The sequence below is a fragment of the Ranitomeya variabilis genome, chromosome 1, assembly GCF_051348905.1.
Source record: "Ranitomeya variabilis isolate aRanVar5 chromosome 1, aRanVar5.hap1, whole genome shotgun sequence".
Classification (NCBI taxonomy): Eukaryota; Metazoa; Chordata; class Amphibia; order Anura; family Dendrobatidae; genus Ranitomeya; species Ranitomeya variabilis.
In genome coordinates this window covers 524,171,057-524,197,332 of record NC_135232.1, presented here as the reverse complement: position 1 = coordinate 524,197,332, position 26,276 = coordinate 524,171,057, and the positions used below count along the sequence as shown (strand labels likewise).

The 26,276-nt window shown below is 42.2% G+C and overlaps 1 protein-coding gene across 4 annotated transcripts in view; it reads left to right on the top strand.

Moving 5' to 3' along the window:
- POLRMT (RNA polymerase mitochondrial) overlaps positions 1–26,276 on the top strand; it is an 81,232-nt gene that overhangs the window by 48,293 nt on the left and 6,663 nt on the right. For 3 of the 4 annotated variants that reach the window (XM_077254109.1, XM_077254118.1, XM_077254136.1), the window contains 8 exons: positions 17,867–18,037; positions 18,146–18,385; positions 18,897–19,682; positions 19,767–19,889; positions 22,224–22,346; positions 22,435–22,614; positions 24,577–24,663; positions 24,974–25,087. In XM_077254109.1, coding sequence (XP_077110224.1) covers positions 17,867–18,037; positions 18,146–18,385; positions 18,897–19,682; positions 19,767–19,889; positions 22,224–22,346; positions 22,435–22,614; positions 24,577–24,663; positions 24,974–25,087 — 1,824 coding nt within the window. The remainder of the gene's footprint in view (positions 1–17,866; positions 18,038–18,145; positions 18,386–18,896; positions 19,683–19,766; positions 19,890–22,223; positions 22,347–22,434; positions 22,615–24,576; positions 24,664–24,973; positions 25,088–26,276) is intronic. The other variant, XM_077254127.1, reaches the window with a different exon arrangement.

The following is a 26,276-nucleotide window of genomic DNA, read 5'->3' as shown; positions in this document are numbered from 1 at the left end:
CAGCCTATCCCTTCTGCTGCGAATAACCGTGACAGCAGGAGCGGCTGGGGGTATTCATCAGCCTGCGCTATAAATAAATAAATGAAAAAAAATGGTGTGGGTTCCCCTGTATTTTCTATAACCAGCCAGGCAAAACATACAGCTGGGGACTGCAACCCTCAGCTGTCAGCTTCAGCAAGGCTGGTTATCAAGAATAGAGAGGTCCCCACGCTGTTTTTTAAAAAATTATTTAAATAAATAATTTAAAAAAACGGCGTGGGGTTCCCCTCATTTTTGACAACCAGTCCTGCTAAAGCTCACAGCTGGGGGTTGGTATTCTCAGGCTGGTAAGGGGCCATGGATATTGACCCCCCCACCCCCACCCCCACCCAGCCTAAAAATAGCAGCCCGCAACTGTCAAGAAAAGGCACATCCATTAGATGCGCCAATTCTGGCTCTTCCCACTTGCCCAGTAGCGATGGCAAGTGGGGTTCATATTTGTGAGGTTGATGTCACCTTTGTATTGTCAGGTGACATCAAGACCCCACGGCTTAGTAATGGAGAGATGTCTATAAGACACCTCTCCATTACTAATCCTGTAGTTATATGGTAAATAAAGGCACAGCCAGAATAAAGTCCTTTAATTAAAAAAAATGACACAGACTCCTTTAATATTCTCAATTATATAATAAAATATTTAAATATAATATAATAAATACTTACAACCTCGTCTAATTCCACCGAAGCCCTCGATCTCCTGTAATAATAAAAATAAAAAACAACAATATACCATACCTGTCCGTCGTTGTGTCCCACGCCGTAATCCATGTCTGGGTAAAATTCATTTTCAACCTGAACGGTGCCAAGATGTGACCTTTGCGGCTGAAAACCAGTGGTGAATGATCCTGCTGGGAACGCAGCTTCAGTAACTGGGGGTGACATCATCAAGGTTAGCTCCAGTCACTGGGCTCTGTTCCTAGCCGGGCTGAGCTGCGGTGAGATCCCAGCTAGCACCAGCTCACTGTTACCAGAGGTAACCTCTATGACATCACCCTCGGTCATTGAGCGCTCATGGTGCTAGTGGGGATCTCACCGCAGCGCAGCCAGACTGTGAACGCTGCCCAGTGACCGGTGGTAACCTCTTTGACGTCACCCCCAGTCACTGACGCTACGTTCCCAGCAGCTCATTCACCAGTGGTTATCAGCCGCTACAGGGCAAGTGGGAAGAGCTGGGCAAAGCGCCAGAATTGGCACATCTTATAGATGTGCCTTTTCTGGACAGCTGCAGTCTGCTATTTTTTTTTTTTTTTCAATATCCATGGCCCCTTACCAGCCTGAGATTACCAGCTCCCAGCTGTGAGCTTTAGCAAGGCCTGTTGTCAAAAATGGGTGGAACCCCACGCTGTTTTTTTAAATTATTTATTTTAATAATTTAAAAAAAAAAAAAACAGTTGTGAGTTTTGCTTGGCTGATCATAGAAAATACAGGGGAACCCATTTTTTTTCATTTATTTATTTATAGCGCAGGCTGCGGCTGATGAATACCCCCTGTCGCTCCTGCTGTCACTGTTAGCAGTAGCAGCAGGAATAGGCTGATGGGAGTAATAGTCCTATCAGCCGCCGCCTGCTCTTTTATCACTTAAATGTAACTCTCATCATTCTTCTCAGCTCGCGCCGATCACCGGCAGAGCAGGGGAGAATGATGAGAGCTGTGTTCAGCACCCGATGACGGGGAACAGCACTTACTGTAACGATTCTTCCCCAATGCCGATGAATGAAACACAGATGACATCCATGTGCGTTATGCGTTTTGTGGCCCATGCTGAAATTAAAAAATGGACATGTCAGCGTCTTTTGCCAACAGACACACGGTCCGTGGAGACACACTGACTTGTGCACACACCCATTCACTTGAATAGGCAAATAGCACTCTGCTCCTCCCGAGTCTCTCCGTATGGCTAAGTAGTACTGTACAGTCACATGGGGTATTGCCACGCTCAGTAGAAATTGTGGGACAAATTTTGGTGCCATTTTTACCCACTATTTGTGTGAAAATGAACAATCTTTGGCTAAAACAAAATTTTGATGGTGAAAATTTTATTTTGTCTTCACTTCCCAATGGTATAAAATTCTGTGACACACCCATGGTGTCAATATGATCACTGCATCACTAGATTAATTCATTGAGAGGTGTAGTTCTTAAATGGGGCCACTTATGGCGGGTTCTACTGTTCTGGCACCTCATGGGATCTCCCAGTGGGTAATGGCACCTGCACACCGTAACAATAAAATCTGTCGCTCTTTGCCTTCTGAGCATAGCACTGTGCCTAAAAAATATTTCCCGATTACATTAAGGGTATTGGCACACTCGGGAACAAATGGACCTCAATTTGTTGTAAAGATATTTCCTATTAGTCCTTAGAAAAATTAAAAAATGTGGGACTAAAACAATATTTTAGTGGTACAAATGTAACTTATTCTTTATGTACCGCTCAGTGGTATAAAATTCTGTGAAGCACATGGTGGTGTCAATATGATCACTGCACACCTAGATGAATTCATTGGGGAGTGTAGTTTGTAAAATGAGTTCACATATAGGGGGTTTCTGTTGTTCTGGCACCTTAGTGGCTCTGCCAATGTGACTTGGCACCCTCAAACCATTCCAGCAAAATCTGAACTCCAATATGGCGCCTCTTCCCTTCTGAGCTTTCCACTGTGCCTCAAAAGTAGCATTCCCCTACATATGGGGGTATCAGCGTACTCAAGAAATACTGCACAACAACTTTTGGGGTCCAATTTCTCCTGTTGCCCTTGGGAAAATAAAAAAATTGGAGGCGAAAACATCATTTTTGTGGAAAAAATATGATTTTTTTTATTTTTATGGCTCTGTTATAAACTTCTGTAAAGCACTTGGGGGTTCAAAGTGCTCACCACACATCTAAATAAGTTCCTTGGGGGGTCTAGTTTCCAAAATGGTATCAATTGTGGGGGTTTCTACTATTTAGGCACATCAGGGGCTCTCCAAACGAGACATGGCGTCCGATCTCAATTCCAGCCAATTTTGCATTGAAAAGTCAAATGGCGCTACTTCCCTTCCGACCTCTCCCGTGCGCCCAGAAGTTTACCCCCACTTATGGGGTATCAGCGTACTCAGGACAAATTTCACAACTCATGGGGTCCAATTTCTCCTGTTACAGTTAGTAAAATGAAAAAAATTGGATCTGAAGTAAATTTTTTGTGAAAAAAGTTAAATGTTCTTTTTTATTTTTAAACATTCTTGAATGTGGTTTTGAGCACCTTGAGGGGTGCAGTTTTTAGAATGGTGTCACTTTTGGGTATTTTCTGTCATATAGACCCCTCGAAGTCACTTCAAATGTGAGGTGGTCTCTACAAAAAAAAAAAAGGTGTTGTAAAAATGAGAAATCGCTGTTTAACTTTTAACCCTTATAACTTCCTAACAGTAAAAAAATGTTGGTTCCAAAATTGTGCTGATGTAAAGTAGACATGTGGGAAATGTTACTTATTAAGTATTTTGTGTGACATATCTCTGTGATTTAAGGGTAAGTAAATTCAAAGTTGAAAAATTGCGAAATTTTCTAAATTTTAACCAAATTTCCATTTTTTTCACAAATAATGGCAAGTCATATCAAATAAATACTACCACGAACATGAAGTACAGTATGTTACAAAAAAAAAGTGTCAGAATCAACGGGATCCATGGAAGCATTCCAAAGTTATAACCTCATAAAAGGACAGTGGTCAGAAATGTAAAAATTGGCCCGGTCATTAACGTGCAAAGCACCCTTGGGGGTTAAGGGGTTAAATTACAATGAGATGTCACACAAAATAGTTAATAAATAACATTTCCACATGTCTACTTTACATCAGAATACATTTTGAAACATTTTTTTGTTTTGTTAGTAAGTTATAAGGGTTAAAAATATAAGGGATGGGTGTGACTTGGGTAATAGTGATCACAAAATAATAAGCTTTCATGTATCCTTTAATAAGATGTGTAGTAGATGATCTTAGTGCAATAAACTGGAACTATATCCTGAGGCATAGAAGTACACAAAGAAAATGGGAGACGTTTATTAGCATCCTGGATAGGATCTGTGCACAGTATATACCGTATGGGAATAAACATACTAGAAATAGGAGGAAACCAATATGGCTAAATAGAGCTGTAAGGGGCACAATAAGTGACAAAAAGAAAGCATTTAGAGAATTAAAGGAAGTAGGTCGTGAAGAGGCATTAAATAAATACAGAAAATTAAATTCTGTAAAAAGCAAATCAAGGCAGCAAAGATTGAGACAGAGAAACTCATTGCCAGAGAGAGTAAAAATAATCCCAAAATATTCTTTAACCCCTTTCTGACATCGGACGTACTATCCCGTCGAGGTTGGGTGGGTCCATATGACCACCGACGGGATAGTACGTCCAGCGCGATCGGCCGCACTCACGGGGGGAGCGCGACCGGGTGTCAGCTGACTATCGCAGCTGACATCCGGCACTATGTGCCAGGAGCAGTCACGGACCGCCCCCGGCACATTAACCCCCGGCACACTGCGATCAAACATGATCGCAGTGTACCGGCGGTACAGGGAAGCATCGCGCAGGGAGGGGACAAAGTATCGCCGCGTCCGTAACGACCCGACCTATAAAACTGTCCCACTAGCTAACCCCTTCAGTGAATACCGCAAAAAAAAAGAGGCAAAAAACAACGCTTTATTATCATACCGCCAAACAAAAAGTGGAATAACACGCGATCAAAAAGACGGATATAAATAACCATGGTACCGCTGAAAACGTCATCTTGTCCCGCAAAAAAACGAGCTGCCATACAGCATCATCAAAGAAAAAATAAAAAAGTTATAGTCCTCAGAATAAAGCGATGCAAAAATTAATTATTTTTTCTATAAAAGTTTTTATCGTATAAAAGCACCAAAACATAAAAAAAATTATATAAATGAGGTATCACTGTAATCGTACTGACCCGAAGAATAAAACTGCTTTATCCATTTTACCAAAGGCGGAACGGAATAAACGCCTCCCCCAAAAGAAATTCATGAATAGCTGTTTTTTGGTCATTCTGCCTCACAAAAATCGGAATAAAAAGCGATCAAAAAGTCACGTGCCCGAAAATGTTACCAATAAAAACGTCAACTCGTCCCGCAAAAAACAAGACCTCACATGACTCTGTGGACCAAAATATGGAAAAATTAGAGCTCTCAAAATGTGGTAAAGCAAAAAATATTTTTTGCAATAAAAAGCGTCTTTCAGTGTGTAACGGCTGGCAATCATAAAAATCCGCTAAAAAACCCGCTATAAAAGTAAATCAAACCCCCCCTTCATCACCCCCTTAGTTAGCGAAAAATTAAAAAATTAAAAAAATGTATTTATTTCTATTTTCCCATTAGGGCTAGGGTTAGGGTTGGGGCTAGGGTTAAAACTACAGTTAGGGTTGGGGCTAAAGTTAGGGTTAGGGTTGGGGCTAAAGTTAGGGTTTGGATTACATTTACGGTTGGGAATAGGGTTTGGATTAGGGTTAGGGGTGTGTCAGGGTTAGGGGTGTGGTTAGGGTTACCGTTGGGATTAGGGTTAGGGATGTGTGTGGATTAGGGTTTCAGTTATAATTGGGGGGTTTCCACTGTTTAGGCACATCAGGGGCTCTCCAAACGCGACATGGCGTCCGATCTTAATTCCAGCCAATTCTGTGTTGAAAAAGTAAAACAGTGTCCCTTCCATTCCGAGCTCTCCCGTGCGCCCAGGCAGGGATTTACCCCAACATTTGGGGTATCAACGTACTCAGGACACATTGGACAACAACTTTTGGGGTCCAATTTCTTCTGTTACCCTTGGGAAAATACAAAACTGGGGGCTAAAAAATAATTTTTGTGGAAAAAAAAGGATTTTTTATTTTCACGGCTCTGCGTTATAAACTGTAGTGAAACACTTGGGGGTTCAAACTTCTCACAACTCATCTAGAGAAGTTCCTTGGGGGGTCTAGTTTCAAATATGGGGTCACTTGTGGGGGGTTTCTAATGTTTAGGTACATTAGGGGCTCTGCAAACGCAATGTGACGCCTGCAGACCAATCCATCTAAGTCTGCATTCCAAATGACGCTCCTTCCCTTCCGAGCTCTGCCATGTGCTCAAACGGTGGTTCCCCCCTACATATGGGGTATCAGCGTACTCAGGACAAATTGGACAACAACTTTTGGGGTCCAATTTCTTCTGTTACCCTTGGGAAAATACAAAACTGGGGGCGAAAAGATCATTTTTGTGAAAAAATATGATTTTTTATTTTTGCTGCTCTGCATTATAAACTTCTGTGAATCACTTATTGGGTCAAAGTGCTCACCACACATCTAGATAAGTTCCTTAGGAGGTCTACTTTCCAAAATGGTGTCACTTGTGGGGGGGTTTCAATGTTTAGGCACATCAGGGGCTCTCCAAACGCAACGTGGCGTCCCATCTCAATTCCAGTCAATTTTGCATTGAAAAGTGAAATGGCGCTCCTTCGCTTTCGAGCTCTGCCATGCGCCCAAACAGTGGTTTACCCCCACATATGGGGTATCGGCGTACTCAGGACAAATTGTACAACAACTTTTGGGGTCCATTTTCTCCTGTTACCCTTGGTAAAATAAAACAAATTGGAGCTGAACTAAATTTTTTGTGAAAAAAAGTTAAATGTTCATTTTTATTTAAACATTCCAAAAATTCCTGTGAAACACCTGAAGGGTTGATAAACTTCTTGAATGTGGTTTTGAGAACCTTGAGGGGTGCAGTTTTTAGAATGGTGTCACACGTGGTTATTTTCTATCATATAGACCCCTCAAAATGACTTCAAATGAGATGTGGTCACTAAAAAAAAAATGGTGTTGTAAAAATGAGAAATTGCTGGTCAATATTTAACCCTTATAACTCCCTAAAAAAAAAAAATTGGGTTCCAAAATTGTGCTGATGTAAAGTAGACATGTGGGAAATGTTACTTATTAAGTATTTTGTGTGACATATTCTGTGATTTAATTGCATAAAAATTAAAAGTTGGAAAATTGCGAAATTTTCAAAATTTTCACCAAATTTCCGTTTTTTTCACAAATAAACGCAGGTAATATCAAAGAAATTTTACCACTATCATGAAGTACAATATGTCACTAGAAAACAATGTCAGAATCATCAGGATCCGTTGAAGCGTTCCAACCTCATAAAGGGACAGTAGTCAGAATTGTGAAAATTGGCCTGGTCATTAACGTGCAAACCACCCTTGGGGGTAAAGGGGTTAACTACATACAGTTACGTCCATATATATTTGGACAGAGACAACATTTTTCTAATTTTGGTTATAGACATTACCACAATGAATTTTAAACAAAACAATTCAGATGCAGTTGAAGTTAAGACTTTCAGCTTTCATTTGTGTATACCTTCCACATTAACATTGGATGAAGGGTTTAGGAGTTTTAGCTCCTTAACATGTGCCACCCTATTTTTAAAGGGACCAAAAGTAATTGAACAGATTAAATAATTTTAAATCAAATGTTCGTTTTTTCTAGTACTTGGTTGAAAACCCTTTGTTGGCAATGACTGCCTCATGGACATCACCAGACGCTGTGTTTCCTCCTTTTTGATGCTCTGCCAGGCCTTCACTGCGGTGGTTTTCAGTTGCTGTTTGTTTGTGGGCCTTTCTGTCTGAAGTTTAGTCTTTAAGGCTATGTTCACACGATGCGGTTTTTGCTGCGGATCCGCAGCGGAATTGCAGCTGCGGATCCGCAGCAGTTTTCCATGCAGGGTACAGTACAATGTTACCCTATGGAAAACAAAATCCGCTGTGCCGACGATCCTTTTTTTCGCCGGCAAATCCGCACAGATTTGCCTGCAGAAAAAAGAAGTACCATGTCAATTCTTTCTGCGGATTCCGCTGCGGGTTTCCAACAGCACCAATAGGAAACTGCAGTTGGAAACCCGCAGTGGAATCCGCAGTAGAAAAAGGACACAAAACCGCAGAGAGAAGCACCGCCGTTTTTCACTGCGGATTTTCCCGAAAAAGGACGTGAAAAATCCGCAGTGAAAAAAGGATCGTGTGAACGTAGCCTAACAAGTGAAATGCATGCTCAATTGGGTTGAGATCAGGTGACTGACTTGGCCATTCAAGAATATTCCACTTCTTTGCTTTAATAAACTCCTGGGTTGCTTTGACTTTATGTTTTGGGTCATTGTCCATCTGTAGTATGAAACGACGACCAACCAGTTTGGCTGCATTTGGCTGGATCTGAGCACACAGTATGTCTCTGAAGACCTCAGAATTCATTTGGCTGCTTCTGTCCTGTGTGACATCATCAATAAACACTAGTGACCCAGTGCCACTGGCAGCCATGCACGCCCCAGCCATCACACTGCCTCCGCCGTGTTTTACAGATGATGTGGTATGCTTTGGATCATGAGCTGTATCACGCCTTCGCCATACTTTTCTCTTTCCATCATTCTGGTAGAGGTTGATCTTGGTTTCATCTGTCCAAAGAATGTTCTTCCAGAACTGTGCTGGCTTTTTTAGATGTTTTTTAGCAAATTCCAGTCTAGCCTTTTTATTCTTGATGCTTATGAGTGGTTTGCACCATGCAGTGAACCCTCTGTATTTACTTTCATGCAGTCTTCTCTTTATGGTAGATTTGGATATTGATACGCCTACCTCCTGGAGAGTGTTGTTCACTTGGTTGGCTGTTGTGAAAGGGTTTCTCTTCACCATGGAGATTATTCTGCGATCCTCCACCACTGTTTTCTTCCATGGGCGCCCAGGTCTTTTTGCATTGATGAGTTCACCAGTGCTTTCTTTCTTTCTCAGAATGTACCAAACTGTAGGTTTTGCCACTCCTAATATTGTAGCAATTTCTCGGATGGGTTTTTTCTGTTTTCGCAGCTTAAGGATGGCTTGTTTCACCTGCATGGAGAGCTCCTTTGACCACATGTTTACTTCACAGCAAAACCTTCCAAATACAAGCACCACACCTCAAATCAACTCCAGGCCTTTTATCTGCTTAATTGAGAATGTCATAACGAAGGGATTGCCCACACCTGTCCATGAAATAGCCTTGGAGTCAATTGTCCAATTACTTTTGGTCCCTTTAAAAACAGGGTGGCACATGTTAAGGAGCTGAAACTCCTAAACCCTTCATCCAATTTTAATGTGGATACCCTCAAATGAAAGCTGAAAGTCTGAACTTCAACTGCATCTGAATTGTTTTGTTTAAAATTCATTGTGGTAATGTCTATAACCAAAATTAGAAAAATGTTGTCTCTGTCCAAATATATATGGACTTAACTGTAAATAGTAATAAACTAAAAAATGAGATTGATGGCCCACTTAAAAATAGTCTGGGTGAAATGGTGGATGAGGATGAGGAAAAAGCCAATATGCTAAATGACTTTTTTCAACAGTATTTGCACAAGAGAATTCCATGTCAGACAATATGATCAGTGATAACAAAAATTCCCCATTAAATGTCACCTGCTTATCCCAGCAGGAAGTACGGCGGAGTCCAAAAATCACTAAAATTGAAAAATCTCCGGGCCCGGATGGGATACACCCCCGAGTACAGTAGGAATTAAGTACTGTCATTGATAGACCATTATTTTTGTGTAAATCTTTTTATTGAAACAAGTTGCATGGAAATAGTCAATACAGAACCAATCATCATCAGACACATATATGATTAAACACCAGCGGTGCAAACATTCAAATAAAAAAAAAAAAAAAGAGTTCTGGTTTAGAGTAACTTTGATTACTAAAATTCTTTCTGTCCTCCTTCGTGTAAACACAAGGAGTCGGTTACGCTGTAAGAGCTGGAACAACTTCTGAAAGCGTTATATGACAATTTCAAAATAGCTTAAACTCTAATAATGTTCGAGAGTAGATAAAGGAGAGAAAAGGGAGAAGAGAGGGGAAAGAGGAGAGGGGTAAGGGAGGGTGCGGATTGGGACCTGGTTTCCCGTCTACAATCAACCGTGTTCTATCCAAGATATCAAATCCGGAGTCTCCCTGAACATGATCCATGGAGACCATATGTTCAACACCCTGTCTAGGGTGCCTGTGTCCTGTCCAATCAATTGCTCCATTCTATATATGTGGTTCAATTCCACAACAAGGTCAGAGCGCGATGGGGAATTGGATTGTTTCCAGTACCTAGGTATCAAATTGCGTGCGGCAGTGAGGAAATGTCTAAGAAGACCTCTCTTAAATTTGGCGATGGAAAGATCACAAATCGATAACAAGGCCAGCTCTATAGTCGGCTGCATCCTATAAAAGGATAATCTGTTGTGAAGGTCAAATACCTCCTTCCAAAATTTATAAATAGGAGGACAAGACCACCAAATATGTGAGTATGATCCCTTTTCTGTCCAGCACCTCCAGCAAACATCTGGAGTGGATGTAAACATATTATGTATATTGTCCGGGCATCTATACCATCGAGACAATAGTTTATAGCTTCTCTCCTGGTAGTCAGCGCACAGCGAAGATCTGAACGTATGAAGGAGACACTTGGATCTATCCTCTGGTGAAAGGGTTTTGTTTAGATCATTCTCCCATTTCGCAAAGAAAGCAGGAGAGCCAAATACAGTTACCTGATGGTCCTGGAACATCTTATACAAGAATTATACCAAGCGCGTAGGAGGGCCTGCACCCAGGCATGCCGACTCGAAGGGAGTGAGGGGTCTAAAAATGTTGGTTTGTTTAGAGATCACTTTAATGAAACTTTTTATTTGCTCATCATAGGGAAACCATGATCCAGGGGGTGGATCTGATTCGGCAAAGAGGGATCGTAGGGGCTGTATATCAGTTTGGTTTATGTAATCATAAATTACTGGGTGATTGTCTTTATGTTTATGTAGAAAGAAAGTTTTATCCCGTCCGGCTGGAAAGTCTAGATTGTCGATAACTGGGGTCATGGGTCCCGGTATCGAGGAAATGTTGAGATTTTGGCTACCATTTTTAATGAAGAGCACTAGATTTCTTGTGAGGAGGGGGAATTTCTCCCTCGGTTCCTGTGTGTTTTTCTTTTGCCAAATGTTGGCGATAGGATTGGTCGTCGAGAGATTAAATTCCAAGTTAACCCATTTTTTGGTATGTGCGTGATGGAAAAGGTCTATGACACATGTTCCCAGGGATGCATAATTGTAAAGTTGGAAGTTTGGGAGGCCTAGTCCTCCTGTTTGTTTGGATCTGCTTAAGAGCTGATATGATAGACGTGAGCGCTTGCCGAACCAGATATATAGTGTGATCATAGCCTTGAGCCTGGAAAAAAAGGAGGGCGGAAGGGCCATGGGGACTGTCTGGAAAAAATAGAGGAGGCGTGGCAGCAAATCCATCTTGATGGAATTAATTCTACCCAGCCAAGATAGATGAAGTTTATTCCACTTTTCCAAATCTATCTCCATTCTGCGGAGAGCCGGTCTGTAATTAGCTTCGTAAAGCTGTGTTGTTTTTGAGGTAAGAGTAATGCCCAAGTATCTAAGGGAATCTGTTTGCCATCTGAATGGGAAAGAGGCGAGTAGCTGGGAAACTAAGGAGGGCGGGAGTGAGACATTCAGAATTTCTGATTTATGTGAGTTTATCTTGAAATTACTTAGGACCCCAAATCTCTGAAGCTCTGAGATGATGTTGGGAATGGTGGTTACAGGAGAAGTGATGTACAAGAGTACATCGTCAGCAAACAGGGCCAGTTTATGTTCTTCTGGCTGAATCTCCACACCCTTAATAGATGGGTTGCTGCGGATCACGGTGGCTAAATGCTCCATGGTTAAGACATATAATAAGGGTGAGAGGGGGCACCCCTGCCTAGTGCCGTTACGGATTTGTATGGAGTTCGACAGAGATCCGTTTACTTTGACCTGTGCCGAAGGAGTCTCGTAGAGTGCCATGATACTCCGCAACATCCTCTTTTTTAACCCAATGCCCTCCAGAGCTCCCTGCATGAATTCCCATCCCACTCTATCGAATGCCTTCTCAGCATCAATTGAAAGTGTACACATGGGGTCTCCACCTCTGTTTGACCTATCAATCAGGGAGATAGATCTTATGGTATTATCCCTCGCCTCTCTTCCCGGGATGAAACCGACCTGGTCTTGGTTGATCAGATGGGGTAAAAGACCCTTTAATCTTTGGGCTATCATTTTGGCATAAATTTTTACATCTACATTGATAAGTGAGATGGGACGATAACTACTGCACAACAGAAGATCCTTCTCCGGCTTAGGGATGACTGTTATATGCGCCGCTAGTGCCTGTGGTGGAAAAGACCCCCCCCCAAGGCTACATAATTACAAGAGGTCAACAGCGGAGTGCACAGCAGATCCGAGAACTGTTTATAGAAGCTGGCAGTGAAGCCATCAGGGCCAGGGCTCTTACCCGACTTCAAGTCTCCGACCACAGAGGAGAGTTCCTCTAATGAAAAATCATCCTCTAACGCCACTAGGCACTCCTCCGAGACCGCAGGAAGCCGATTTGACTGGATATATGATTTAATTTCATCCCGAAGTGAGTGCGGGGGAAGATCACTGTAATGGCCCTTTAGGTTATAGAGTGAACTATAGTAATCGTGAAAGCTAGATAGTATGTCCTGCGTGCTATAAACTTTTTTGCCTCTGGAATTTTTAATGTATGGGATGAATGTTTGGGGACCTCTGGGGTGCAGAGCCCTCGCCAAAAGTTTGCCACTTTTGTTACCTAGATGATAGAAGCGACTCTTTATTCTTTCTCTCAGACACCGGGATTTCTGATCTAGGATAGTGAGTAGTTTTTGTCTGGCCGAGGACAGTTCCGACAGAGTGAGTGGGGAGAGATCCTGTTTATGTTTTGCTTCGAGTTTGTAAATCTGAGAGGACAATTCTGTGATTTCTTCTGTCCGCTCTCTTTTAAGACGAGCGCCATGCGATATGAATACGCCTCTCAGAATGCATTTTAAGGTCTCCCATTTAATCGAGGGCGACGTGGGGTCGTCGACATGGTCCACCATAAAACCTTCAATGGAGCGTTTCACTTCCGAAACACAGGTCGGATCCTGCAGACGATTCTCGTTCAGCCTCCACGAGAACCTGGATCTCACAGAGGGGTCCAGTTGCATCGTGAGGTAAATAGGTGCATGGTCAGACCGCAGAATCGACCCCACAGTCTTAAAGTGAGTCTCCTGTAGCAATAATATTGAGACACGTTGCTTATGGTTAGAGTACAATACCTGTCTTCTTTTTTCCGGTATATTAAGCCCTTTGGCATTAAAAGAGCAAAATTTAACTCTAGCCATAATCAAGATGTTGGTTAGATGAATGATTATGAGAACAGTGAAACCAGGTCAGTGGTAGGTCCATGCAATTTCTTAGGACAGGGGATAAGGTAAGGAATAAAGAGGGGAAAGCTATGAGAGAGAGAAGAAAGAAACCCATAGAGTATAGGCTAAGAGAGAAAAAAGAAAGTGTGGTGATTGAGCACCTATAGGAGGAAATCTTGACGCGGTGATGTACTTAGGAGCTACCACTCGCATCAATTTGGGTGAGGAAGAGCCAAGGGCGAGGTTCGGTCTCCCCGGCACCCCCGCGGCCTAGAAAAAAACATATCAACAATTGCATAACATTGTGTAGGGTCAAACTACAGATATTGGTAACTATATCTGCTTGGATTAAACTAGAGCTCTAGCTAGATAATACAAGTGTTGGAAAAGAAAGTTAGATTAATAACACCTCAATATTATGCTAGACTTCAGTGATAAGAATTCAAAATTAACTTATATAGAGGCAATTCATATAGCAGAACATGACTAATTCCCCTCAAATAGTAAACCCACAGTTAGGGTGGTTCAGACAGAAAAGAGTAGTTAGTTTAAATTGCATTGAAGGCAAACGGAAATTAGAAAAAACAAAAACTCTCAGGTCTGATCTGATGGCAAATCATGTTTCTTGTGTTGCTTGGAGCGTTGAACCTTTGACCATCTCGGTGATATATCTGGAAGCTGAGGAGAGCTTGGCCAATCAGGCAGGGCAGTCATCGGCAACTCAAAAGTACCTAAGAAGTTGGCCAGATCACCTAGGTTACGAAAGGTAGCTGTTTTCCCTCCTTTGAAGGCTATCAGTTGGAATGGAAAGCCCCACTTGTAAGGAATGTCTTTTTCCTGGAGAAGGGACAGTAGCGGACGCAGAGCTCTTCTAAGTTGCAGAGTTCGTCTGGACAGGTCCGAGATTAGAATCTGCGTGCCGCAGAAATGAATTGTGCCCTTCCGTCTAGCGGCCAGCATTATAGATTCCTTAGTTTTATAGTACTGTATTCTGCAAATAACGTCTCTGCGCCTTGAGTCTGATTGTGGTTTTGGGCCAAGGGATCTGTGAATTCGGTTAAATTCTATGGTGCCTGTCCCCTCTTCTTTTAGGATTTCAAGAAATAATTTCTGAACTGTGGGGTCTAGCTCAGACGGGCCTATGGACTCCGGTAAACCACGTATCCTGATGTTGTCACGTCTGTTACGGTTTTCTAGGTCCTCCATTCCAGTTGCTAATTCTTCCAGTCTCAAAGTATGGTTTGTTATGATTTCTCTGTGAGTTTGTAACTCTTGCAATACGAGTTCCTGAGTGTTCTCTACCTCTTCCACCCTGGTTGTAAATTCTGATTTTAATGCTTGAAGCTCTTTTTTATAGGAGTTTTCTATTCTACAGGCAAATTTCTCCAAGTCTATTTTGGTGGGGAGGGACCTTATAAATTTGCTGAGATCCTGTACGTTCAGGTCCTCAGAAAGTTCATTGCCATCATCACCTTCCTCAGTTGCCCTTTCAGGAGAGTTGTGTGGGGTCATTGAGTCTTGTGAAGATAAACGGTCCTCTGAAAGCTTATTAGAGGACTGAGATCTAGTGTTTCTGTGTTGCTTATTAGCAGTTAAGAAGCGATCCATCTCTGTGGAGTGGGCTGTAGAGTCCAAAAGTACTTCCAAGCATTTCCTGGGCTTGCCCATGAACAATAGCAATTTTTATAAGCAAATAATTGGCCGCGGTGAGTACCCCTGAGATCCGAGGGGCTACATCAGGTAACTCACTCCCCACCTAGCAGAATCCCCCTCCTTGCCTCCTGTGTCCTGATCTTTCCGGAGATCTGTCCCCCGCCGCTCCCTCACCACAGGGGCTCCACGAGGAAGTAGTAATGGCGCCTTCTGTCTGGGGCGCAGCAAGCTCCCGCCGGCGTCTCCTCCTCAAGAAACTTCCCTCAGCACAAAATTCAGGTAGCGCCGGGTGGGGGTCTCTGTAGTCTCCAAATTTTGGAGCTATTTGGGGATTTTGGTGCAAGATTGGAGCTCCCAGGCTGAAAAATCTGGGGAGCTCGTACCAGCCACGTCTGCACCGTTCAGGCTCCAGGCCACGCCCCGATAGACCATTATTTTTAATCTTTAAAGATTCCATAATAACAGGGTCTGTACCACAGGACTGGCCGTATAGCAAATGTGGTGCCAATATTCAAAAAGGGGACAAAAACTGAACTCGGAAATTATAGGCCAGTAAGCTTAACCTCTACTGTGGGTAAAATCCTGGAGGGTGTTCTAAGAGATGCTATGCTGGAGTATCTGAAGAGGAATAACCTCATGACCCAGGGGTGGGATTCAAATTTTTAACAGGTTCTGTGTTTGTGTGTAGGAAAACCACACCCATTTACACACACCTTTTCCTCAAACATACAGGTAAGGGCCCAGTCAAACCATACCTCCCAACTTTTGAAGAAGTTTGCCGCGGCAAAATTTAGGCCATGCCTCTGACCACACCCATTTCACAACTAGTCACACCCATATCCACATCTCAACCACGCCCATCTAGCACTGCTGATCACACTGTTTCATAAACAATAATTATAAACAAAAAAATGGCCACACATGATGCTCCATACTGTATAATGACCACACAGTGCTCAATACTGTATAATGGCCACACATGATGCTCCATACTGTATAAAGGCCACACATGATGCTCCATACTGTATAATGACCACACAGTGCTCAATGCTGTATAATGGCCACACATGATGCTCCATACTGTATAATGACCACACAGTGCTCAATACTGTATTATGGCCACACATGATGCTCCATACTGTATAATGGCCCTACATGATGCTCCATACTGTATAATGGCCACACATGATGCTCCATACTGTATAATGGCCACACATGATGCTCCACACTGTATAATGGCCACACATGATGCTCCATACTGTATAATGACCACATGATGCTCAATACTGTATAATGGCCACACATGATGCTCAATACTGTATAATGGCCACACATGATGCTCCATACTGTATAATGGCCACACATGATGCTCCATACTGTATAATGGCCACACATGATGCTCCATACTGTATGACCACACAGTGGTCAATGCTGTATAATGGCCACACATGATGCTCCATACTGTATAATGACCACACAGTGCTCAATACTGTATTATGGCCACACATGATGCTCCATACTGTATAATGGCCCTACATGATGCTCCATACTGTATAATAGCCACACATGATGCTCCATACTGTATAATGGCCACACATGATGCTCAATACTGTATAATGGCCACACATGATGCTCCATACTGTATAATGACCACATGATGCTCCATACTGTATAATGGCCACACATGATGCTCCATACTGTATAATGGCCACACATGATGCTCCATACTGTATAATGGCCACACATGATGCTCCATACTGTATGACCACACAGTGGTCAATGCTGTATAATGGCCACACATGATGCTCCATACTGTATAATGACCACACAGTGCTCAATACTGTATTATGGCCACACATGATGCTCCATACTGTATAATGGCCCTACATGATGCTCCATACTGTATAATAGCCACACATGATGCTCCATACTGTATAATGGCCACACATGATGCTCCATACTGTATAATGACCACATGATGCTCCATACTGTATAATGGCCACACATGATGCTCCATACTGTATAATGGCCACACATGATGCTCCATACTGTATAATGACCACACAGTGCTCAATACTGTATAATGGCCCTTACATGATGCTCCATACTGCATAATGGCCCCACATGATGCTCTATACTGTATCATGACCACACAGTGCTCCATACTGTATAATGGCCCTTACATGATGCTCCATACTGTATAATGGCCACACATGATGCTCCATGCTGTATAATGGCCACACATGAAACTCAATACTGTACAATGTCTTTATTTTTACAAGTCTTTTCCATGTCCATGGGTGTGACTCCTGTTGTAGGCTTACGCCTAGGTACATTTTTGTTGAGGATTGAAGGAAAGCGGCACATGCAGAAATCTCAAAAAGATTAAAATCCATATAGCATGGTCTGAGTAAGGGTATGTGCACACGTTGCGGATTTCCTGCGGATCCGCAGCGTTTTTTACCGTGCAGAAACGCTGTAGATCCGCAAGTGATTTACAGTACAGTGTAAATCAATGAGAAAAAAAAAACGCTGTGCTAATGGTGCGGAAAATTCTGTACGGAAACGCTGCGGATTAAAAGAAGTAGCATGTTACTTCTTTTGTGCGTATCTGCAGCGTTTTTGGTTTTTGGACCCATTCCATTATAGAAATCCGCAGTGGTAAGAAACGCAAAAAATCCGCAGCAAATCCGCACAAAAAAACACGACAAATCCGCACCTGCGTTTTCTGCCAAGAGATGCAGAATCTGCACAATAATTCCTTAGGCTAATCTGCAACGTGGGCACGTAGCCTTAGGGCACTGAGATAATAGAAACACGTCCGTGAATTTTCAGACTAGAGTCTAATCAGTGCTAGTCTTACACTTATATCATCTTATATCTCCCTAAACTATATTGTTCACTTCTTCTTAGACCTTGACCAAGATTCCACCTACTGGAGAATCGTTCTTATTGCTGTCCCAAGATATGGGGATGAAAATTTACAATAGGTTTTCAATCCGGAGACAATTGCAGGGAAGTCACATGGACAGAATTCGCTACTTGTATAAGGAATACAGCCAATTGTTATCCGAAGAGGGACAGGTAAGTTTTATTTCATCTGATGACCACATATAGGCAGTCTGCCGAGACCAATATTATTTTGGTTTTTTGTAGCAAACCTTTATTTCATACCTTTTGTTTTACATTCAGACCTCTTGCCTCCTTCCAAGGGAATTGTGGGACAACTTGGAGCATGAAAAATTTGGAGGCTCATGTTTGCCACGTGTGCTCTCCCTCTGGCCTCGGTCTCTATTGGTGCAGTTAGGAACACACCTGGTAGAGTTAATGGTCCAAACAGTGAAATTAAAAAATAACATGTTTAGTCCTCGGAGTGACCCAAAACTCATACCAGTGCTGTACCACATGTATTCTTTCCGCAGCACACGCCAGGTATGTTTGGATAGTTATGTACTTTTGTTAATATTTGTAGAAAATGTGATTTCGCAATAAGAATACTAAGTGTAGAAAAAAAATCCTTTCCAACTCCTGCCACCATATCCTTTATCTCATATTACCATGCAGATCCATATGCCAACACATCTCTTAAACAGATTGTTCCTGGAACTGAAAGTTAACCTCTGTCCATAGAAAGTTACTGATCAGTGAGGGTCCGACTGCTGGGACCCCCAGTGATCCTGAAAATTGCTGTCAATTTCCCATTTTTGGGATCAAGGGTCAATCCCAGTGGTTGGAACCGCACCAACCAAAAAGTTATCTCCAATCTTATGGATAGGAGATACATTTCAATTCTAGGAATAGCCCTTGAAATGACCACATCTATAGCATATAGCAATCATTGAATGCCTCCATACTCCATACAAAGCACACGCTGCTAATGTTAGCTGATTTTCTCTGCCAGACTCAGTATGCTTTTGATGTTTTCATATTTTGCTGTTCACAGATTGGCCTCATCAAACCCCACCCAATTTATAGCCAAATATTGTTGGATGCTGGTGAGACCCTTCTTACTTTTGAGTCTTCTGTGATGCCAATGCGATGCCCTCCATTGCCTTGGACTTCTTCCCACTTTGGAGCCTATGTGCTTACTCCTGCCAAGCTTATGCGATGCAATGAGGGAGCAGTACAACATCAATTGCTCTTGGAAAAGAGTGCCCCTGGGCAACTGTTTCCAGTACTTGATTCTCTTAACCAGCTTGGAATGTGTGCATGGCGGATAAACCAACCACTCCTAGATATTATTGTTTCCATCTTCAATGATAAAGGCAGTGAAAAACTGGACATTCCTCCACCAGTCTCAGAAGCTCCTGCTCTTCCATTTGAAAAGCCCGGGACAGAGAGCTCCTGGGACAAGTTGTCGTATCAGAAGGAGCAGGCACGGTGCAGGAAGAAAGCGGCTGAAATGTTTAGCCTGCGAATGGCCGCTCTATATAAACTGTCTATTGCCAATTACCTAAGAGATCAGATTTTTTGGTTCCCTCACAACATGGACTTCCGTGGCCGTACATATCCTTGTCCTCCCCATTTTAACCATTTAGGCAGTGATGTGACACGGGCTTTGCTGCTGTTTGCTGAAGGCAGGCCACTTGGTCCAGTTGGCTTGAAATGGTTGAAGACTCATCTCATCAATCTTACTGGGCTCAAAAAGAAAAGCTCTCTCCAAGAAAGAAGGCAATATGCAGATGACATTATGGATGACATACTGGACTCTGCAGACAGACCGCTGAGTGTGAGCTTTACAATTTATTTTCTATTACGGCAGTTAATTTCTTTTTCATTAGTTTTCATTTTCCTTTTTTTTTTTTTTTTTTAGGGTAGGAAATGGTGGATGGAAGCAGATGAACCTTGGCAAACATTAGCATGCTGTATGGAAGTTGCAAATGCAACCCGCTCTCCAGATCCTGCAAAATACATCTCTTACTTTCCTGTTCACCAGGTAAAAGGTCATTGGGTGGCTTTCAGTATTCAACTATGCAGTAGATGACTGTGTTGCTTTTATGGAAAGCAGTGACTTGTCATCTTATGTAATCTTATTAGTAAGGACAATACTGCATATAGCAGAGCCAGTGTCATGATTTGAAAATGGCAATAGGGCTTAGTAGTAGCCTGCTGACTATTGACAGTCTAAGCCGAGTCTAAAACAGCATGTATCGAACATCCTTAGGTCATCCATTTTTTGCCTTATTTAAAAAAAAAAAAACATGGTTAAACATTGTGATTTTATCAGAATTTCAAATAATTGTTGCAAAAAATGTAGTGTGATTGCATCTTGTAAATGTGGCCTGCAAAATCTAGAATTCCACTTCATACAGATAACTTACCGTATATACTCTAGTATAAGCCGAGATTTTCAGCCCATTTTTTCACATCAGACTCACCCCCTCCTGATGCGGTCTCTGCATGTCCCAGCTTCTCAGATGGGCGCTGGCAGCTCTTCCTGTGTTCAGCGGTCATGTGGTACCTCTCATTAAAGTAATAAATATGGACGCGACTACACTCCGATAGGCGTGGAGCGCATATTCATTACTTTAATGAGCGGTACCATGTGACCGCTGAACACAAGAACAATCTGCCGGCGTGGGAGACCATCTGGGAAGCAGAGACCGTGCCAGGAGGGGGTGAGTATGATGGGGGAGGGTGAGCCATGTGATATTCACCTGTCCCCGTTCCACCGCCGGGCCCTGTCTTACGCATCCTCTGGCTATGACGTTCAGGTCACAGGGTTAGTGCACGCCCTCTGCCTGAACAATCACTGCAGAGATCCGGAAGACACCATGGCGCGCGGTGGTGGAACGGGGACAAGTGAATATCGCAAGTGCCGGGGGCCTGAGCCAGCGGCGACACTGGCACCTGGCCCCTAGGGACAAGAGGTGAGTGTGTCATTTTTTATGGCATATTATTCTATGGAGCATCTTGTGGGGCTATCAACCTTTATGGAGCAGCATATGGGGCATATTATTCTATAGAGCATTTTATGGGGCATCAACCTTTATGGAGCAGCATATGGGGCATATTCTATGGAGCATTTTATGGGGCCATCAACCTTTATGGAGCAGCATATGGTGCATATTTTTGTATGGAGCATCTTATGGGGGCCATCATTATCCTTTGTGCAGCATTATATGGGGAATATTTTAATATGGAGTTTCTTATGGGGCCATCATTAACCTTTGGACAGCATTATATGGGGCATATTTTGTATGGAGCATCTTATAGGGCCCATCATGAACTGTATGGAACATTATATGGGGCTCCTGATTCAATAAGGTGATTCAAAAACACTTAACCTACTGATGTCTCAATTAATTTTACTTTTATAGGTATCTCTTTTTATTTTTGAAATTTACCAGTAGCTGCTGCATTTCCCAGTTTTTTTTGTGGCAAAATTAGGGGTCTCGGCTTATACTGTACAGAGAATGCCAACATGGAGCAGTTGCCCTAGTGTCAGTGTTGCAGCCAGTCATATAGCTTGATTCATAGTTACAAATTACTTCGTACCACAAGGACCCCATCTGTTTTCCATGAATAACTGTTAGCCATAGAAAAATACGTAATTTTCAAAATAACATTTTAAAAGGAAAAAACAAAGTTCTAAAATGCTATACATTTGGCAAATTAGCCAACTTTCCCGTATAAATTGAGTCTGGAAAGTGATTAAAAGAGTGGAGTATTTAGTTAGTGTGTATTTCTGTATGTTAGTTTATTTTTCCGCTGATGTGTTTTTTTTCAAACAGTAGTTCCTCTGCTGTATTTCAGTATTTTCCATCAGTAATGCGTTTACATCTAAATGCAGGTAAAGTCTGACAAACCTACACTATACATCCCTCTTCCATTCCATGCCATGCTTACCTTTTTAGCCAATTTACAGGCAGCATGTATTTGGCACTGGCTGTGTGATCTCAGACAGGTATATTTGACTCTGACACACACAGCGATTTAGAGACAAACTTACAGTACTTGAAAAGGCACCAGGGACCAAGCCATACTATACTACAGACTTGTCAGACAGGTGGGTCCCGTCCACCGCCCTGGAGAGACAGGTCTCTCTCATACATGCACGTTGGCATAAACCTGCCAATCCAGGGCACTCGTTGGGGGAAAATATATTTTTTTCTCTGAAACACTGCAGAGATTGAGTGATACATTCCTGGCTGAGCTAATACAGCTAGTGCCTGATACATGCTGCCCACAGATTGGGCAGCATGTATCACTGTCAGGTTCACTTTGTGTGTTAATAGTGAATCATTTTTTATACAAACACTTCCTGCAGGATGGATCTTGCAATGGCCTCCAGCATTACGCTGCTCTTGGAAGAGATGAAATTGGAGCCAGGTCTGTAAATCTAATGCCCAGTGAGACCCCTCAGGATGTGTATAGTGGGGTTGCTCAGCAGGTAATGAATTACTTGACTGTTATGATTAATGCAATATATAACCTTTGGGGATGGGCTTTTACATGTTAATTTCTGCCTTCATCATCAGGTTGAGGAATTCCGTAAGATTGATGCAGGAAAAGGAATTAAAATTGCTCAGGTTCTTGAAGGGTTTATTGGCCGTAAAGTGGTAAAGCAGACAGTGATGACTGTGGTATATGGAGTGACTCGATATGGAGGCAGGCTTCAGATTGAAAAAAGACTACGAGAGTTGGAGTCTTTCCCTCAGGTTTGTGGGTTATGGGAGGTAGCGTGACAGAATATTTGGGACAAGTGTATAAAAAGATTAGGGGCCAGATTCATTATTGCATTTCTGTCTGCTTTAGTTTTTAGTGTTCTGTGCCTTTTTTGTTTTGATCATATTAATCTTTTTATTTGCGCCTAACAGACAGACAATCCTTGCATGTATTGCAGCTGACGAACAGCCGCGAGACATGCAGCCACGACGACTTGAGCATTTTTTTCAAGCACACTCAAAATACTTGATTAGGACACGAGTATGCTTGGATAACACCTTATTCGAGTACACTTGCTCATCACTAGGGGTCACCTATTGTTTTATTGTTTTTTTTTTTTAAAGGGAATTTGTCAGCAGGGTTTAGCTATGTAATCTGAGGACGGGAAGGGTTAGCAGCAGAGACACTAAATTCAGCGATGTCATGTATTTCTGTGCGCTGTTGTTTACTTACATTAAAGGCTTTATCACTAGGACATTATTATTGTCCTGAACACAGTGCACATGAGCACTGGTCTATCCACCCACCCTCCTGTGATAAGCAGCTCACTTTCAACAGACAATGTACTGTACATAGAGAGCCTGTCTGTCAGTGTTGTTAAAGTGCTGTGCCCATTCTATATGTCTGTTATGTACACTCAGCTATTCATCTTTGTGTGCGCGGCACCTTATGTGACAGGCTCTAGTGAGTCTGACATTTATTAGGCACAACACTATCCTGGGTTTCAGGTATGGAGCATACAAAGCTACCGATCCGGTGCAGTGCATGGTCCCTGCTCAGGTGGGCGCTTGCGTTCCATAACCCGGATGTGTGCTCCATAATACCGGAAATGCGTTCCAAAGACCGGAAGCGCGTCACACGCTAGGGGCGGAGCCTCGTGAACGCGCCTCCGAGTTCAGCTTTAAAAACCACAGAGGTGGGGAGGCCTGTAAAGTGGCTAACACAGTTTGAAATACTCCCCTGATGATTCTATAAGGATGAGATGCCTTATCTAAACAGAGGCTTGATTGTCACTCCACCATCTTTGAGAGACCTTGTGACAAATGGAGTCTCTCCAGCTCCGGGGTGAGATCTTTATTCATATTATTCATATGATATATGATCATATTAATGGGTTCTAAATATGACGCAAATTTGTACATGCTGGCGTCTTAGAAAAAGTGTTTGGTGCAAAATACATAATTACCACATAATAATGACCATAGGGGATGCTGATAATGTTTATTGATGAGGTAGCATGATCCCATGTTTATATGGATGCATATTGGTGGTTTAATTTTGTTTAATAAGCCTCTTTAGCATGCTATTATATGTACTGACAGTAGCTAAATATACACACATGTATGTTGAATAAGTAACTTTTGAAATGTGTCACATTTATGTGGATTTGACTATGCCCGTTACATGTAACCAATAATTTGGCTCCTTAAGGTACTTAAAAACACACATACAACCCTAGAAAGAAGGAATTGTTCTATCTTGACAAAAGACAATTTGATAAGGGTATTTTTTGACGGTGCCATACAGGGCATGGGTATTTTACAGACAGGGGCATACCCATAAATAATCATGAGGAGTATTAGTGGATGCCATACATATAGCCCTCCCTTATAATGTGGCATTGTCTGTGTGTATACTGACATGGTATAAGGAGTTATACAAGGCCACCATCTGTACTCTATAGGGTCACAGGTAGTGACTACTTAGCACTGTCAGCATATCTATTTTTACTCCTACCTCTTTCCCTTTTCTGTGTCGGTATAGGGTTCACCACAGCACTAGGGTTTTTTCCCTCCCTTCCCTTGTTTGACTTATATGTTGTAGGTGATTTGATTTTTATACATACCTAGTAAAGGTTACGTTTTACATTTATATCCAATTGCTATTCCTATTTTCTGGGTGACTGAATCATTGTATCTAATGGGTAAAGTAAAGCATTTCTTCCTCTCTTTTAGAAATATGTCTGGGAAGCCTCCCATTATCTGGTCCAGCAAGTGTTCAGCAGTCTAAAAGAAATGTTTTCGGGCACAAGATCCATTCAGGTAACAACCTTCCAAGTCAAGCAATCAAATAGTCTGAGAAATAAAGTGGCCAGAGGGTGTTTGCGTGCCCAGATCTTGTCAGTGTTCATACATGATAAAGGAAAATGACATAATTCACCTGCCGAGTCATTGGGAACTGCATGAATAAGAAAATCTCACCCTGTAGCCTGGGCTGTGGAGGGGCGGCCATAATACACAGAAGGGCGTGCAGTACATTGTACGGGTACAGGATTGGTTAGGAAACACTGTTTGTTGGAATCCGATGTAAGGCAACATGCCCTCACGCGCTAACTGCTCTGCTTCTACATAGCACTGGCTGACAGAAAGTGCCCGCCTGATCTCAAAGTCTGGGAACACTGTGGAGTGGGTGACGCCCCTCGGACTGCCCATTATACAGCCCTACCACCGGAATAAGAATGTTATGGTGAGACACATTGCTGATCTATAAAACTAAGGATGTTCAGACTTTAGGAAAGTGTTAGCCATGCAGCCACACCGCTAATATTAGCAGACTCCTTGATGAGGCCGCATTTTCCTCTCGGAGAAGGGCATATACATGACCTGGAATTATGATTCTTCAGATCAGTAAGATTACACAGAGCCAAACTTGTAAATTTTTTTTTTTTTCAATTTGTGAAAAAAATTCTGAACTCTATAAACAAAAATGATGATTACATCAGTAGAGTGAGGGCTTTGTTTTTGGCATCCTGTACTGCCGGTTTTATTATTACCATTTTGGGTTACATATGGCATTTTGGTCACTTGTTTTTGTTTATGGGAAGCGAGGATTAGGCCATATTAGTATTTTGTCGGTCTTTTTTATTTTTTTTCAACATTTAACTTACGGTATATTTTAAAATACATATTTTGATAGATTGGACTTTTTTTGAAATTGACAGTATCAAATTAAAAAGGGATAATTTTATTATTTTTTAGTCCCCTTAGGGGACTTGAACCTGTATTCATTCTGCTGCTTATACTAAATACTGCCAAACAAAAGATGGCAGGCCTACAAATTCCTTGTTGCCATGGTAACCCATCAGTCCCCACAATCGCATTGCAGGGTGCCAGTGGGAGCCGGTACACAATTATGTCATTAAATGCCAAAAAGGTAAGCTAAACATGGCTACTTTCTTCCAGAATCCGCACCGCCTCTGTCCATGGGTTATGTCCTGCATTGCTTTGAGGTGAATGCACCTGAGCTGCAATAACACACACAAGCTGTAGGCATCTGTTGCAATGACTTGGGATGAAAGCAGACATATCTTCGCATCTTGAACAGCTCCTTTAAAGTGATATAGAAATCTTGTTTCCCACATCAGGTTTATTCCACGTTCACACTAGCAGTATTTGGTCAGTATTTTACCTTAGTATGTGTAAGCCAAAACCAGGAGTGGGTGATAAATACAGAAGTGGTGACGTGTCTCTATTATACTTTTCCTCTGATTGTTCCTCTCCTGGTCTTGGCTTACACATACTGATGTGAAATACTGACCACATACTGTGTGTGAATGTGGCACTATGCAGAGAGCGGCATAAAGTGACAAAGAACATGATTTTTGTTTTGTTTTCTAGCGATTTTTTGGATATCCTGCTAGTAAAGAGCTCTTTTA